This window comes from Tachypleus tridentatus, chromosome 11 (assembly GCF_004210375.1).
Source record: "Tachypleus tridentatus isolate NWPU-2018 chromosome 11, ASM421037v1, whole genome shotgun sequence".
Classification (NCBI taxonomy): Eukaryota; Metazoa; Arthropoda; class Merostomata; order Xiphosura; family Limulidae; genus Tachypleus; species Tachypleus tridentatus.
The window spans coordinates 79,656,513-79,673,309 of NC_134835.1; the positions used below are offsets into that span (position 1 = coordinate 79,656,513).

The 16,797-nt window shown below is 32.3% G+C and overlaps 1 protein-coding gene across 1 annotated transcript in view; it reads right to left on the bottom strand.

Annotated features, from left to right (window-relative positions):
* Positions 1-16,797, bottom strand: part of LOC143231384 (E3 SUMO-protein ligase RanBP2-like) — a 122,928-nt gene that overhangs the window by 61,026 nt on the left and 45,105 nt on the right. The window contains exons 19-22 of the mRNA XM_076465929.1: positions 13,211-13,398; positions 6,269-6,436; positions 1,153-2,145; positions 832-963 (exon numbers count right to left, since the gene is read on the bottom strand). Coding sequence (XP_076322044.1) covers positions 832-963; positions 1,153-2,145; positions 6,269-6,436; positions 13,211-13,398 — 1,481 coding nt within the window. The remainder of the gene's footprint in view (positions 1-831; positions 964-1,152; positions 2,146-6,268; positions 6,437-13,210; positions 13,399-16,797) is intronic.

Below are 16,797 nucleotides of genomic sequence, written 5' to 3' on the forward strand. Positions count from 1 at the left end.
TATCTACACCAAATTAGTAATTTACCAACTATAAGAGATAGAATAACAGAACTTTCTCTCAAATATTATCTAAAAGCAGAAAATAGAAACAAACTAACGGCATCACTACACAAATTATCAAGTGCACCAACAAAATACATATCACCTTACAACATATTTCAAGAATCACAATCAACTCAACAAAGAATCTAAATAAATAAAATCCTTGTTATTAACATGAATTCCTTTTTTTCAGGTACAGGGCACACGACAGGCAAAACTTTCGCCTGTCGTGGTGAAAGTGGTTTTCTCGGGGCACTCCCATTTCCCCCCCCACATCAAAATCTTTAGGCATTGGATTTCTAGATCCCAGCCCAGGCAACTCTTTTGCCAGACCCTCAATTGTGCTGTTTGATTTGATCTGGATTTGAATGAATTATATTCATGTTCACATCTGCCCAACTTCTTCCTTTCGGGACAGGTCCCGGCCTTTCTTTCCACTGCTGCCTTTGCCTCCACCCAAAACAACATTTAGAGACATCCTCCACCCAAAAAGTCAAGAATAATAACAATAATTAATTTATTAAATAAAATAATAATAATAAAAAAAAAAAACTACCACTTAATCTTAATAACAATCCACGAAAGGGGACGAAGAGGAACCACAACGTTCCTGAACACCCCGGTTGGAGAGAGAACTCTTCTGATTTCTCTCTCTCTAAACTGAATCCCTGCCATGTTAGTTTAGTTTAGTTAACTCATGTATTATTGAAATAATGTTTATTTTTCACTTTCAGTGTAATTGGTGTATAAAAACAAACAAACTACCACGGTTGAAAAAATGCAACATACCTGATCTCTTCTCATCAGTAAACGAACTTTCCCTGAAATTTCATGAAGTAAAAGTTTAATTGTTCCAACTCCTCTCTCTTTCCATTCTTTGTCAACAAATCGAAAGAGTTTTGCTCTGTTCTCAAACAGCACCTAAAATTATTAAGTATACACAAAAAATGTTTGGTGTCAAAAAGCCATAATAAAACATAGCTGAGATTTAAAAAAAAAAAAATAATAATAATTACTACTGGTGTTACTTCTAAAATAATTGTTCAAGGCACAAAAAAGGTTCTAGATTATATGCATTTAAACTGAAAGTTATTAAAAACAAAAACAAACCTTTTCATCCTCTTCTCCAGTCTGAACAGGAACTTCATCAGGAAGAGGAATCAAAGGTTTGAAGTCTCCACCAAAACTGTGATCTCCATCTGAACCAACACTTTCTCTTCCACCTTCTAAACTTTTATCTTTATCAGGAGAAACTGGTGAGCTGATTACTTTTGAATGTTTGTACAAAGCAGATGCAGCCTGCTCTCTTTCATCAAATCTGAAATTATTGCTCAGAGAACCTGGTTTCTGAGAGGAGAGTACAGGGGGCTTGTTTAGCAACATCTGAAGTTGTAAAGGAGTTGAAGAGGGGAACAGTTCTGAAGTAGAAGAAAGTACTGAAGGTGAAAAAGTGACTCCTGAAAGTGTAATGGATTGAGTCACTGCTGTCACAGTGGATGGTAATGGTATCTGAAAAGCATGTGGAGCATCCCTTAAGGGCTGAGCAACATTAAACATAGGTGGTGGACCAGAAGGTGGCACAATAGATCCAGGTGGGAGTGGTGCAGCAGGTTCATGTCCCAGACAACCAAAAACAGGTGCCCTACTTAGACCAGCACTGAGGGAAGCTGCATTAGGAGGAGGAGGAGGAAAGGAGAACTGTGGAAGCTGTTGCCCTTCACTAAAAGGAAGACCTGAAGCAGCAAGTGGTGGTGGTGGTGGAAAATATTTTGGAGTGTGAAGGGAAGGTGGTCCTGCTGGAGGTGGATAATGGTACTGATTGATTGACAAGTCTTGACTATGCTGATAATAGTTTACACCCGAAGGCCCAGAGGGGCCAGTCACCATGGATGGTGGTCCATAACCAAAAGTATTTCTAAAATCATGAGTAGCTAAAGACTCTGGATAGTAGGATAGATAGTTATTTTCTTCATATTCATCAAGATCTTTTCCTTCTTCTTCTTCTTCACTTTCTCCTTCCTTTGCTTGGCTAGCATTAGACTTAGATGAGAACCTTTGCTTAGGCCAGCACTTCGCAACCAAATGAAGACCTTTGAGTTGTTCCTTTAAGAATAAATTTAACAGGTGTGGAAAATATTCCAAAACTTTAATTCTAAATAGATTACTAAATTACAAAAACTAATATAAATGTAATGTCACTATAAAAACAAAAAAAAACATTAAAATGAAGTCTAAAATCCACCTAGTTATAAAATACAGCATGAAATCTACAAAAAAAAAGATAATATAACTGGAAGTATTACAAATAAACTAAAAAGTACAAAAAAACAAGAAAATATAGCTTTTGGTGCAGCAACTCATCTGTATCTATATTTTATAGAACTTTTTAAAACTTTGATTAATAATGACTAATTTTTCTTACAAATAAGGAAATTATTAAAGAACTGCAAAATATGCAAGACCAATAATTCTGACCATCCTAATGCATTAGGTGTTAATACTCACCAATAATATTTTTGCTCCTATAGACTTTTCTGTATCTACTTGTTCTTCAAATTCCTATAGGTTTAATTTTACCAACATTTAAATGGAATTACAGAAAATGTTGTATAGTAATCGATACTTTATTCATAGATGATACAATGACAGCCCTTTGATGTGTTAATGCTGTTCAAAGTTCTTTCTAAATACTAGATTTCAGTCAGATAGCGTGCAACCAAATTGGCCCTTACTTAACCAATTCTTTACATGTATATAAAATCTTGAAACTGCCTTTCTTCAGCATATTTTTTTCTAACCCTTAAATGGTAATTATTTTTACAAAATATCTATGATCTGGACAAATACTTTAGAAAGTTAACAACCCTAATCTACATTTAGGCAAATTTTTGAATTTGTATACTCTTTAGAAAATTGTTTATTTTCCTGATGTGACTAGGGATTACAGAAAGACATTTAATTACTTGTTACAAGGAAAATACACTCATATTAACAGTATCTAAACTTCCTTACTCAATACTATATCTTTAAAATACAATGTATACTATTTACTCCAACACTAGTAAATAAAAAAGTTCACCGTCAAAGTATTTTCTAAATTACAGGGCTTTAACTTTCTCATATACTAGCCATCAGGCCTAATCAATGGAAAACATCTACTGGCACCACACATCTGTTGCTTCACAATGTTTATTAGTTGTTAACCAGAAATTCATAGTTTGTATGACAATGTATATTTAATACAGTAAACAAAAAACACGAAAAGCTGCAAATAAAAAGAAGCTATTGGAAAAGGTAAAAAATTGTAATCATTGTATCACAAAGTTTGAAAAAACAAACAAACTAAAACACAGTTTTAGTACATGACTAGGTTTTTTAAATATGTGCCCATCTTTGATTGTTAGCTTGAAATTTGCTGTTGACTCTTCAGGGGCATTGAACATAAAATTCATAACATGGATCAAGAAATTATGTTTTTTAAATGTCTCCACCCTTGATTGTTAGCTTGAAATTTACTATTCATCACTCTTCAGGGGTTGTGAACATAAAATTCATAACATGGATCGTGAAATCATGTCCAGTCTCTCTGTCACACATTGACTTGTATAATATTCAATACTTCCCTGAGCACAGAGTATTGCTTATAAGTATGAAAAAAAAAACAATTTTTCCATGTTTTTGAACCAAAGATTTTGGTAGTTCAGATAGCTCTACAACCACACACTTTTTTTTTTCTTGTCTTATTAAAATTGGGTATATTAAGCATCAACCTTTCAACACATCTTTCGATTGAATTAAGTGCATAAATACTTAAATTTGAAACCCAGTTAATAAACCTATTATGAGAATCTATGCACTTTGCAAGAGCTAAAATGTTTAGCAAAAGGGATAGTTTGTCAACAAAGGTTTTAATATACATTATTTTATTAAATTAATTCAAAAATATATTTCCTTCTTTTAATTTTTTTACTTAGAAAATATAATATTTGTTACAAAATTTACTGGCTTTTCAAGACAAATGATCTCTCTATAACAGAAGTCTCTTAAAACAAGTTCAATGTACTCAATTATATTAGAAATTAACATTCCCAAATCTGCATTTTATAAATTAACTCTTATAGGTCATTTGGTTTGAGTAAATAAATGATTATATATGAACTTGTTTGTATGTAAAGAATGAATTCCAGAGGGCACAATTAATTACTGATTTAAATCTAAACCAGGCACATGCAAATGTAACACTGGCATGTTAATATGCAAAATGTATACATTCTAGTTCAAATCAACCCTTATTTTAAATGTGACCAAGTACTAATTTTGAACCTTAATGCAAATATTCAGGGCATGTTAAGAAGCTGTGTTTAAGGATGCTAATGTAGCAATGAGACTAGGAATGCTATAACAGGGTTTTTATTCTCTCAACATTCTGACTACAAATCTTTTACAGGGGGACTGTGGCACAGTAGCGATTTATAAGAGTATGTGTACAAATTTTCCCAGATTAAACTCTTGATTATTACACTGTGCTACTCCCAGATTGGTTCATTATCCTTGTCTGTTGACCACCACCCAATCAATCAGCATTCTGACCATGCCTCACTAGGCTTACTGCTGTTTCTGCTCTTCACTAACAAGATATGACTTGTTTCTATATCTTTTCTTTGTTGCTTTTCTTTTGCCTTTGCAGAAAATTTTAGTTTCTTACCCTTTACCCAGATGTATCGCTTCCTCTGCATATGTTACTATTATGTTGTTTGTATTGTCTTCTGGCATCTGCTTTATGCCCATTTACTCTGATTGTCAGACCTTTGCCAGTTTCACCTATACAACTTTTACTGCATCCACCAACTGGAATGCAGTGTACTATTCTACTGTCTATTGTGTGTTTGTCTCCTGTCCATCTCTCCAATTCTTATTTCTGTTTTTGTTATTACATCTGTGACTGTGTGTCTCATTTGTCTATTGATGGGACATCACAAGCACTGGGGACAACTATCATCTTCTAATCTCTCTCATTCTGTTTGTTGTCGTTGTCCTTTCTGTGAAATTAACATAAGATAACAGCAGGACACTTACTGGTCAGGTGGTGGTTGACAGATGACGATAATGAGCCAGACAGGGAGCAAGCACAGTGCAATGATCAAAAACCTAATTCAGGAAAATTTGTATACATACTCTGGTAAAGCACTATGGCACAACACTCTCCTGAGGAAGATTTGTAGTTGAAACGTTGAAAGAATAAATGCCCTGTTATAACATTCTTTGTCTCATTGCTACCTTATTATTCATTTGTCAATATGAATAATGCTCAACTATGGTAAACCTCATAAATACTGGTGAAGCATATTAATAATTCTATAAACTATTATTATCAATATAGTACAGTATAAGATATAGTTCCAAAACTACATTACATGAAAAGCTTAACAGCCACATAGATCTCACTACACAAGTTATCTGATAAGAGGATATATTTATACCAAAAACATACATATCCAATACAATTTATACCTTGAACCTTTATACCTTCTATATTTACAAAATGTTACTATAAAAATTCATGTTGAGATGCAGTCAGATAAAGTAATAAAAATCTGATATCTTTCCTGCTGAACCAAAAGCTAGGTTTCCTTTTGCAGATTTTTGTATTTTTCAGCCCACTTTATGTGTTTACTAAAATACATGTATATTAAACTTATAAAAACAAACAATTAGGAACTAAATTAAAATAACATATATTCATTATTTTTAAATAAGTATACATTATGTTATAACATTGTTCTTTCATTAGTAAAATCTTTTCAGTTATATGGTGAAAGTCATTCAGCATTCAGGTGTCAATACTAAATTAAGTTATTTCTTCCTCTATCATTTCTACAAGAATGAACCTATACACTGTCACAAACTGTTACAGCCCTACGTTAAAAATGATGTTTGAAGCTCTCTAAAAATACTAGGAATAACACAGAATTAACTTATTCAAAATAACTCAAGTATAACAGTAAATGCAGATCCAAACACTTCAGAAAAATACATTGATTTTCTCTGTTACTTGAAAATAATTATCTCCTTGACAACCTTTCAACTCACTAATATATTAAAAATACAGCTTACAACAACTTGGAAATCTTACAATAGTGTTTCATCATGGAAAATAAATTAAAAAGTATCATTATACTTGTACAACTACAGTTCAACCACAAAAAATATTATAATCACCAATTACCTTTAACTCTTCAATAACTGTTCTGTTTAATTTCAACTCTTCCACAATTGCATGGTTAGTTTTTACCACTTCCTGCTGCTGGTCTAGAAGCGTTTGAATTAGCACATTCTGAGTTCTAGCCATGGCACGAATCTGAGCATCAAGGCGTTCCGGACTGGGTCTTACATACTATAAGGATTCATTTTAGTAAGATTATTCATTACTGCACTGCTAAATAACTTTAAAATTTATTATATTACTTCTCTCAAAAATATTTTATAGCATTTAGAAGTTTGTTTTCTTCCTTTTCAGGAAATTAACTGTGTGGATAAGAAAAAACAAACAGTATTAACAGTATGATGGTTTAATAACTATAATTATAATTGTAAAGGTTAATTTTCAATTTACAGATAACTACAGAAGAAAGGAGATAAAAAAAAACAAAAAAAAAAACACATTATATCAATGCTTAACTTGCACATATTTCTCTTTACCACAAAGTATGCATGCTTATTTATGGAAACTTCTCAAGTCTATATTAAAATTTAGAATATTTATTAATTTGTTAAACCATTAATATTTGATTTCCCATTCAAAAACATAAAACTACAAATTATTTGAAAGAAAAATCTGAAAAGGACATCATATGTTATGAAAAACAAGTGTGGGTAGCTAAATATTTTTTTGTTCTTCATGTTCTAAAATTTTGTGCAAAACCATGATTAGACTATCAGTGCATTGCCAGCATTAACTATGAATTAAAAACTATAGATAAAACAGAGACAACTGACAGTACCCATTCAAATTCTTATTTCAATTATTATGCGAATAAATACTCTGATTTGAAAATTATCTTACTGTGCAACTATGGCATCTAAGTGTGAAGTGCATTTTTGCTATAATGAGATGTACATCATAAATCCTTATATTCATAGACTAAGAATGCTAACTACTATGCCATCCTTGGCCAAATGTTTATTAAATTGCTCCAAATCCAGAATGAAAATTCTCTAGGTTTGATTGACAGGTATGAAAACATTTTGGCAGGAGTATTTCTGAACACTGACACTTTTCACATAACCTATTATCTATTAATGTGTAAATCTGATCTATAAACAAGCAAAACAAAAGTTTAAGAATGACATCGTGTGTCCGTGTATACATATGTATGCATTTTCTGTGTATTATTCAACTTCTCTTTACGAATAATAAAACAGTTTATATTTTCCTTTGTTAATACATATTTTACACTACATCAGTTTGTACAAATAAGGCATCATACAACATTCTAAAACCTTGGTTAAAATGTAATTCTCCAACTTTTGCTAGACACTTCCCTGTTCATGATGTCCCCAACAATATAATCTGTTTATACTGTTGAGCCATTACCTATAATGTAAAACTGTGGAACATTACTCTTATATTGTTTAATAATAAAAAATCAGGCTGCATATTAAGAGTCACAGTTTGCTTTTTATCTTGCAACATTCTATTACCAACCATATTCTTACAAAATTGATATTTTTTCAGAACACATGCCACAAAGGCAGTTTATTGATTTGTTTATGACAGTACATACCACTTAAACTTTGATTAAAATCACAAAAAAAAATATTTTGGCTTAAAAAATATTGTTTTAAAAGTGAACATATTCTTTTTGTGTATTATAATTTGAAATTTAATAAACACAGTTATTAAAACCTGTAATCAAAATCATTTGGGCTATACTGTTATTTTTACATATGATTTGAAACTGCACATATCAAGTTCAATCACTAAATTATACTCATAGGTAACTAAGCTATAAACTGAAATAATACAAACAGAATGCTTCATACAAGGTATGAGACCTGCTCATGAAACACCTACAACATTTACAGTTGCATTATCCCTAAGCCATTTTAATATGTAATTCTGCTTGTAGATACTACAGGTAAATGGCACAAATGTTACTGAATGCAAACTGACAGATATTTCCACATTAAAAATACAACATTTTTGTGTCAAGGTTTTCTTTTTTATATAATATTGCTTATTACATTAAATACAAATTGCTACTAAATAATACTTTTACTAAAGGCACTCATTTATTTTGGTATGGTTCTTGGATTTTAGAAACAATGAAAAATGCTAACATTTCTTCAACACAAACATATTAGCACAATGTAATTGCCATAATAATCAATACCCTGATTTCAAGTATATACAGTGTCTGAAAAACCTATAGTTTCAAACCCATACAAGAACTATTAATCTAATTGTGTTTAGCTGCACTTGCTCATTTATCTTTCAGCCTTTAAACCTTTTGTCTCTCTTGCATCTTATTTGTTGGCTGATAAACAGAGCTGGCAACTTTGGGAATCCACACGAGTAAGGCTTTAAAAAAAAGTAAAATTATAGTTTGCACTTTTGTGATATAAGCACTGAAGATAGTTGCTTTTTAGGTGGGGTCTTGGGAGACATGATCTCACACTTTTATTCAGTGAACCAAAATGGTTCATTTTCTATTTCAATGTGATGCTGAATTCGACTTTTATCCAGCCAGTCAACCAAACAGTACATTATAAATGGCTGTTAATTTGACCCAAGTGTGAAATTGTTTTACTAATGCATGCAATCGTGAGAACAGAACAAGATGTGCAAGTCTAATACTCAATGGGCTAGTGCTGGTGACTCTGCAAACAGTAGCTTAATATATTACTCAGATGCACTACAATAGTTACATAAACAAGACATATATTGGTCAATCACTGGCATAAATTCAATTGTTTCTACAAATAGCAACATATTCCTAGAAACCCTTACATGTGCCATTAAGTACTATCAATGGAGCATTCCATATTTCAAATTTTTTTTTTTAATGCATCTCCAAACTACTGATATACATTACAAACAATATTCTCTTTTCTACAGATTTTCCTTAACTGTCACTGATGATATTCTATCTCATAGTGATATCACTTGCAAATGACCCCAGTCAATGTAGAACTACACATCGCGACCTCATGTATGACAGGCAATATTTAATTATGTACAGTTACTTTTATAAGGAATTAAGACAAGTTTACTTATTTACAATTTACAAGGTAATTATTAGTTATTTGTGATAAGTAAATAACTGTAAATGTTAAATAAAAAAATTCAACTTTGTTTTCAATCTTTGAACCATGAGGTTTCCTCCAAATAATCAAACTGCTCATTTTAATTTCTTTCCTATACAAATACATCAATGATTTAATATGCTCAGGATATTAGGAGTTATTTCTAGAACTGTTGAGCTGGGAACTGTTTTATTAATGGAATAAAATTTTCTGAATCAGAACAATTTATTTAATTGAAATATAATCTATTACAGCTACCATGACAATCAATGGTAGACATAAAATGTCACTGTAGTTCATACAATGTTTATGCATAGTATGCCCCAGAATTACCATTATGTTTTTGTTTTTCTTTTCACTAATGATAAATTAAGTGTTTGCTCTCTGTATCCAAGGAGTATCACTGGATTTTGTAAAATTCATTTACTTTTTCCAAATTTTCCTTACTCATGAGACAAATTATGCAAGTAGACATGTACTCAGGGTTCATACTGTCAATACCTAAAAGCATTCCAGGACTTTTTATAATTCCTTGAACACAAATTTCCAGGTGCATGTTTTAATATATAAGGGATCTAATATAGATTTTCAGCAAAACTTTATTATAAATGACACATTTTAATGAATATGCAGATATAATACAATTAAGAAAGTGTTTTTTTGTTTTCACCTATTAATGATAAATACTTTACACAATTTTGTGCACAATAACTTGTTCTTTCAGTTTCCAGTCCAGTTATTCATTGAACTCAACTAATTTCAGGGTTTTAGATTTTGCTGTCTTCCTCACACTATTCGACCATTATTAAGAGTAAACTTTCTGCTTTTCTCTCCTTGATATTCTAGTTCAACTGTTTTCTTTTTCAAGTTCTTATTTATCAGTCTATGGTTTTCTTGCTATTTTTCAAACTTGTCAATTCATCCAGAAAGTTTTTCCTTTTCAATTACCTTCTTTCTTTGTATTCTTTGACAAATTGTTTAGGTAGAGTATTAATGATGAAACTTTGTAAAAAGAACGGCAATTACCTGTTGTGGAGACACAAGTGTAGAGAATGACGTTTTGAAAGTCCAACCTGAAGACAAAAGGTGGAAGACTTTTGAAACATCATCCTCTACACTTGCATTTCCACAAAAGGCAGTTGTCGTCCATTCTACAAAGTTTCTTTCTTTGATATTTTACAGAAGCATTGTACTTTTCCTTTGCAAATGAAGCTGTTAGCATTATCATCTGAGATTAAAGGAATTCTCTCAGCTGCTTGAATAAGGCCCTATAACTTCTTTGAGCCACAAATTATCCTTTCCAACATTTTGTTTACTGAATATCCCCCCACTCAGTGCTAACGTGATCACAGAATAGAAGCAAAGCAAGTCTCACAATATACCAAACCTTGGCATACTTCATTTTGCAAGGTGCAAAGAATAATTCATAGAAGAAAGCATCCAAGCTTGTGTTTTCAAAATAGGAACCTTACTGAAAAGACTACCTGAATGCAGACAATGCTACATCACAATCATCTACTGCAGCCTTGTTATGATCACACAAGACCATTAATGTTTGATTCATTTGACACACACAAAGGTCAGGATCTGTTGCTATATGACTTGGATTCAATCAGTGTAGATTCCTCCCAAGTGAATATCTGATTGGTGTTTTCCACTGTAGCTTCTGTATCATTGCTTGCATAAATTCTTTGCATGCCATCCTAAATTCCATCTTTTGTAAAGGTACTTTAGCAGTTGTCAGAGGCTATTCTGCTTTGATGCCCACATCTATTTTATTGTGAGGTCCTTGCAATCCTTTTTTCCCCAAAATAAAGAATGAGTTTACACTCGCTTTCTCAATGTTTTTACATTTGATGAATATTGCCATTAGCTCAGTCAGCATACGTGACATGTCCTTGGCTAGAAAAATAGCTTGGGACTCTGATATTTTGTGAGGAAGGAATTTATTCCCTCTACAACACTTTTGAAGAAGACTATCTTCCCAGTAATCAGTGGATCATCACATGCATCAAAGGATTTTGTCCCCAGGTTTGTCAGTTCCTTCTGATCAACTACTCATGCATACAACTTGATATTTAGCTAAACCTTGAGAACTCTCTTTGCTACTACCAGATTTTCTACCCATCTGTGTTAACAAATCTTTGTAAGGAATATATCACTGAAAGAAAGTTTGGTATAATCCTTTCTTCTAGTTGGTGCATCTTTAGCCAGTAACGACTGCTGATGGTGCATGATATATTCCATTGTGATGCAGCTACACCATCTTGAAAAACTGTATGATGTGCAAACCACAATTCCTAATGTGCAAAAAATTTGTGATTAACGTTTTTTCAACTACGATTGGAAATCTGCAAAAAAAAAAAAAAAAAAAAACGAGGATAAATTTACCTTTAGCTGCTCTATTCAATGGATAAAAGAAGATACCATATCATATGCTGTGGCATGACCAAGAAACTCAGAAGTCAGATAATGTATGACTACTTTGTTAGCATCCTGCATCCTCATATTCATCTCAAGTTCTTTGCAACTTTGTTTAGTGACTCATCAAATAGTAACACAAAGTCTCTACTTTCCTCCACTGACATTTGTTCTATTAATAAACATCTGAAATTCAAACTGGGTCATGTAGAAGCACTTCCTTTCTGACAATGCAATGGATTGAGCATTGGTGCAGTGGTACTGTCTTAAAACACAAAAAATCTAAACAGTTTGGGTAGACCACTGCATAAATGATGACTTGTTTGATGGCACAGTTTTCAGATTTCAGCAACAAGAAGAACCTCAGTTTCCTCTTATGTTGAAGGAAATGATGTCCTGAAATCTGAAAATTGTGGCATAATTTGTATGTTGTTGTTTTTTTTTATGGAGTCTGAACCAGGAATTGTGGAGGATCAGACTCCATAAAAAAAAGAAACATACAAATTATGAATATCACAATACTGTTCATGATTATAATAAATATGCATTTCCTTATGTTGTTTTAATTTGTTGAAAAAATAATTGTCCTAATCTAGATTAGCAAAAAAGGCCAATGTACTTAACAGTGATAGTTATTTAAATATTTTGGATAAAATATACGCAGACGAATTGTAAACCAATTTACTTGTTTATAATATTTCTTTTACTTATTAATTTTATTAATGAGTTTTTGTGTAAATCATCAAAATCACAAATTAATTAACATTCATGAAACAATGATTACTTATAGGTCCAGCCTTATGTCCTGTTTAGAAGTACTGTTTTACTGTACATGTCCAGGCACCATGCAGTTTCCTTTCCAATATTTCCACATGATTTTGGACTACTGGCTCACCCACATATGACACAAAGGATTTTTTCACACTTTACACACTGCACTGGACTTTGCAAATCAGCATATTGTGGCTCGTCTACCCATAAATCATCAAAAATGCACTTCCTACACAGCATCACAATTTCATGTGTTTACTCAAGCATGAAAGACCAAGATTATCACAGTGCCATTTGCAAAGGTTCTAGTATGCACGTGCACAAGTAATCAAGTTTGAATGGGCAAATGCATCCAGTGGACTGGGGAATATCTATATGCCTCTACTGCAAGTAGAAGGCCAACTGGCAAGATTATGAATGACTTTTGAACTAGTGTACTGTTTTTATTTTAAAGCTGTGAAGAAAAACCAAATAAATATTCTTTATTACATGTTTATAAAAGTACCAGCACTCTTCAAAGCCTTTTTTCCAGTCATTTTCCATAAATTCCAGGTTATGCACAAACCCTATTTACTTTGTGAATTTCACTTCCCAAGGCCAGAAGACAAGGGTATTCAAAAACAATTTTCTTAGTCTATTTCCATAAAAAATGAAACTAAACTTAAACTACCTCTCTGTGATTAGCACTCAAATTCAAGTTGCTTCTTTCTGACTGTTCCTTTAATATTCCTCTTACTTTCTGTGGAGTACTTTGCCATGGTCTAGATAAATTAGTGCTCTCTTGTAGCTGCTTATCCTGACTGTCAGAGCTTTCTGACAGTACTCCATTTTCTTCTCCATTCTGGTTCTCTTCAGAATCTGTAATAACAGAGATAAACAATCTGTATTTGGAACAAAAGTTACAAATACCAATTTTAATTTGTCAAGTTTTCAAATAGTAAAATATTAATTTTGTACTTATTAGTTCAAGAGGCTTACAAAACAATCAACAATCAAATTATAAAAAAACTGAATTATGAATTTTCATATTTAATAGTCTAAGCAACTAAATTATCAAACATTCAGATTTAGAGTAATTAGCAACATCAACATGTATGTTGTTGAATTACATTCCAAATCAATATAGTCTAACACCATGCAGCACTTAATGCAATCTTCAATAAACAGCTGTAAATCATGCAAAAATAATTACAAACTTCTAAGCATCTAACAAGTAAATTATAGAACATTGAGATGCTATACATCAATGTGAAATGTAAGTTAGGGATAAGATAATGAAATAAAATTATACTCAGATGGGAAAGTTATCAGAATTATGTAAATTTGCATTTCCTCGTTAATTTTATTATTATTTAATTCATTTATTATGCTCACTTTCTTTGGTTATAACTCAGGGAATATGAATACATCACACATTCCCACTTGGGAAAGCCAACTAAAAAAATGAAATTCTTCAAGTTAAAGTTTTCAGGAATGCAATATTTCAATCTCTAAGTGCACATAGCTGTAGAAAAACAAAGCTTTATTATCAAATGAAGTTTAATAGAGTACCCTCTAAAAAGGTGCTTAACCATGTAGTACTCAAATTTGTGATATTAGTATCCATAAAATATTAGTGAAGTATGTTGTTTAAAACTAGTCTTGGGAAACATTATAAACCATATAGTTATGGAACTGCAATGTTTTATGACAGAAAAATATTTTTAATCATGAATCAGTTTCAACATTATTCATTAGAACATTATCATAATTTCCTTCTTTTTTCTGTCCAAATTATTTTTAGTATCTTTAGCACCCTAATAAGTGCTATGCAAACTTCCCCCACAAAAGTTTTACATTTAGGATGGCTAAACTTTATAATGAATTTGTTCTAAATGTTCACCTAGTGGATATCTCTAGAGTAAATTATTACACAACAAATTACTCAGAAGTTTTCACATTTCTTTTCACTTTTTCATGTAAAAGATTAACACGTGATATCTAATATAGTATTAAGCTTGTAACGTAAAACTAATTTACTCAAAGATAAAAATCCATTCTTAGATACACGTGCATGTATGTAGATAAAACCACTCACTGTTAAGTAATTTGTTTCAAATTTTTCAAAATAATTCATGAAAGAAAAATTGTAACTTACAACAACAGAGAACCACCACTTGATTCCCAACTGGTAGAAACAATTTTAAAATATATTTATTAAGTACTCTGATGTACAGAAAATATCAGAGACTATACCCAAAGTTTTAAAAAACAACTTTCTTCATTATGGGAAAATGAAAAAAAGCCTCTGCTTTTGAAACAGAAGTTTTTAAAACTCAAATCATTTTATCATTTTTCTACAAAACAGAGTAGTTAATGAATTCCCTTTCCATAACTCACTGTTTTTTAAAGTTTATAAAATTCAAAACTTCTGCAATGACGACAAAGTATTTCACTGAATATAGCATTCCACAATGTATTCGTTACAAATACTAATGATTATCCATCTACACTGAAATGTTATCTTCAACTGCTTTAAAAATACTTTTTAAAGGTTGGTTGGTTTTTTGCATTTCAAGTAAAATTCTTAAAAATGAATCAAGGTAAATAAAACAATTTTTAATATTTGAATTAAAAACTTAAATAGTGTTAAATCCAATTTTTAAATGAGTTTACAGCAGTAAGAGAGAAAATAAAGTAATACAAGTTCTAAAAGACTTTGTAGCATAATTTTAATTATTATAACTCACCAGAATGACTAACGGATAAATTCAAATATCAGTGTTAGTCATCTGAAGTTGGTCTTTTCATTCCTGGTTTTGGGTTATTTGATGTCATGGCCATTTTCTAATTTTGTATCAAACTCATGTTACTTTAATCCGTAAAGAAGAATCATGTTAAAAAAAATCCTAATATACGAGTTAGAAACTTAAATAGCATTAAAAAGGCCACTGGCCTTTAAAAAACTAAAAACATTTGTCAGGTACACAATGTTACCATCGCCAATGACACCGTCCATCGTTAAGGATAAACTTTGGGACAAAACGTATAAAATGGTACCATCGTAATGATGGCACGACAGTAAAATGTGGGCTATTGTGACCTAAGTGTCACACAGACCACACATTGGTGCATCAGTCCCAGATAAACGAAAACTACGAGTTAAAAAAGTGTGACTCATGCAAAGTCTAGTTAGGACAAGTTCCTCTTTCTGATCCTTACGGAAACAAGACGGTCAAAGTCCAATAGAGTGCTTTACCTAGAAATGCTTATTTTTATGTTGCTCACTCCAAGTTGACTGCCAAATGACATAGAGTCAAGCCTTGAATCCAAAACCATAGTTCATGTATGGAACAGGCATAGCAGTTATAGCATCAGAGCAGAAAGACTTAGCTGCAGTGTTGACGAGCTTGTTCTCACAAATACCAACATGTCCTCCAATTCAAAAGAGCTGGATAGAAATAGATGTTAAAGAGAAGTGGGCCAGGTGATTTTGAATATTGACGATAACAGGTTGAGAACTAGTGTGAAGTGATTCCAGGGCCAGTAGAGAACTAAGTGAGTCAGTATAAATACTACAATTCAAGTACTGCTTATCTTCTATGTGATCCAGGGCAAGAGAAATGGCACACAATTTAGCACTGAAAACAAAAACTGTAGAATGGATTCTGTATACAACCACTGAGCCACAACAAACCATGGCAGAGCCCATGGAGTTGCCTAATTTCGAACCATCCATATAAATGGGAATGGAGGGATGGTTCAAAAGATGGAAGGCAATACTTCCAATCAGGAGTATCTGTCTTCTTCAGTTGACTCAAAGAAAAGTCACATTTGGGGATGGTAATAAGCCATGGTAGGAATGGGCTGACAATGGACACAGCAATGTTATCCGAAGACAGACCCAATACATCCAACTGTGTCTGGATATGAAGGTCAAAAGGAACAATGGCAAATCATCTGTTCTGAAAAAACATGGCCCACTGAGGAAGGAAAACACATCCCCAGGTGGGATGCTATGGTAAGGATTGAAGTTTCAAAGCATACATTAAAGACAATGGCAAACGAGAAGGTGTAGATGGGGTTGATGGGACTGACTTCGTGTATAAAAAGTCTGGACTGAAAAAGTGTAAAAAACCTCAGTGCAGAGCTGAAGTCCCTTATGATGAATGGGGTCCAGTATCTTCAAGGCCAAGGTCTGTCAGAGCCATAGACCAGAGACCCATAGTCTAGTTTCAATTGAATAAAAGCACAATATATCTTTAGCATAGAACACCT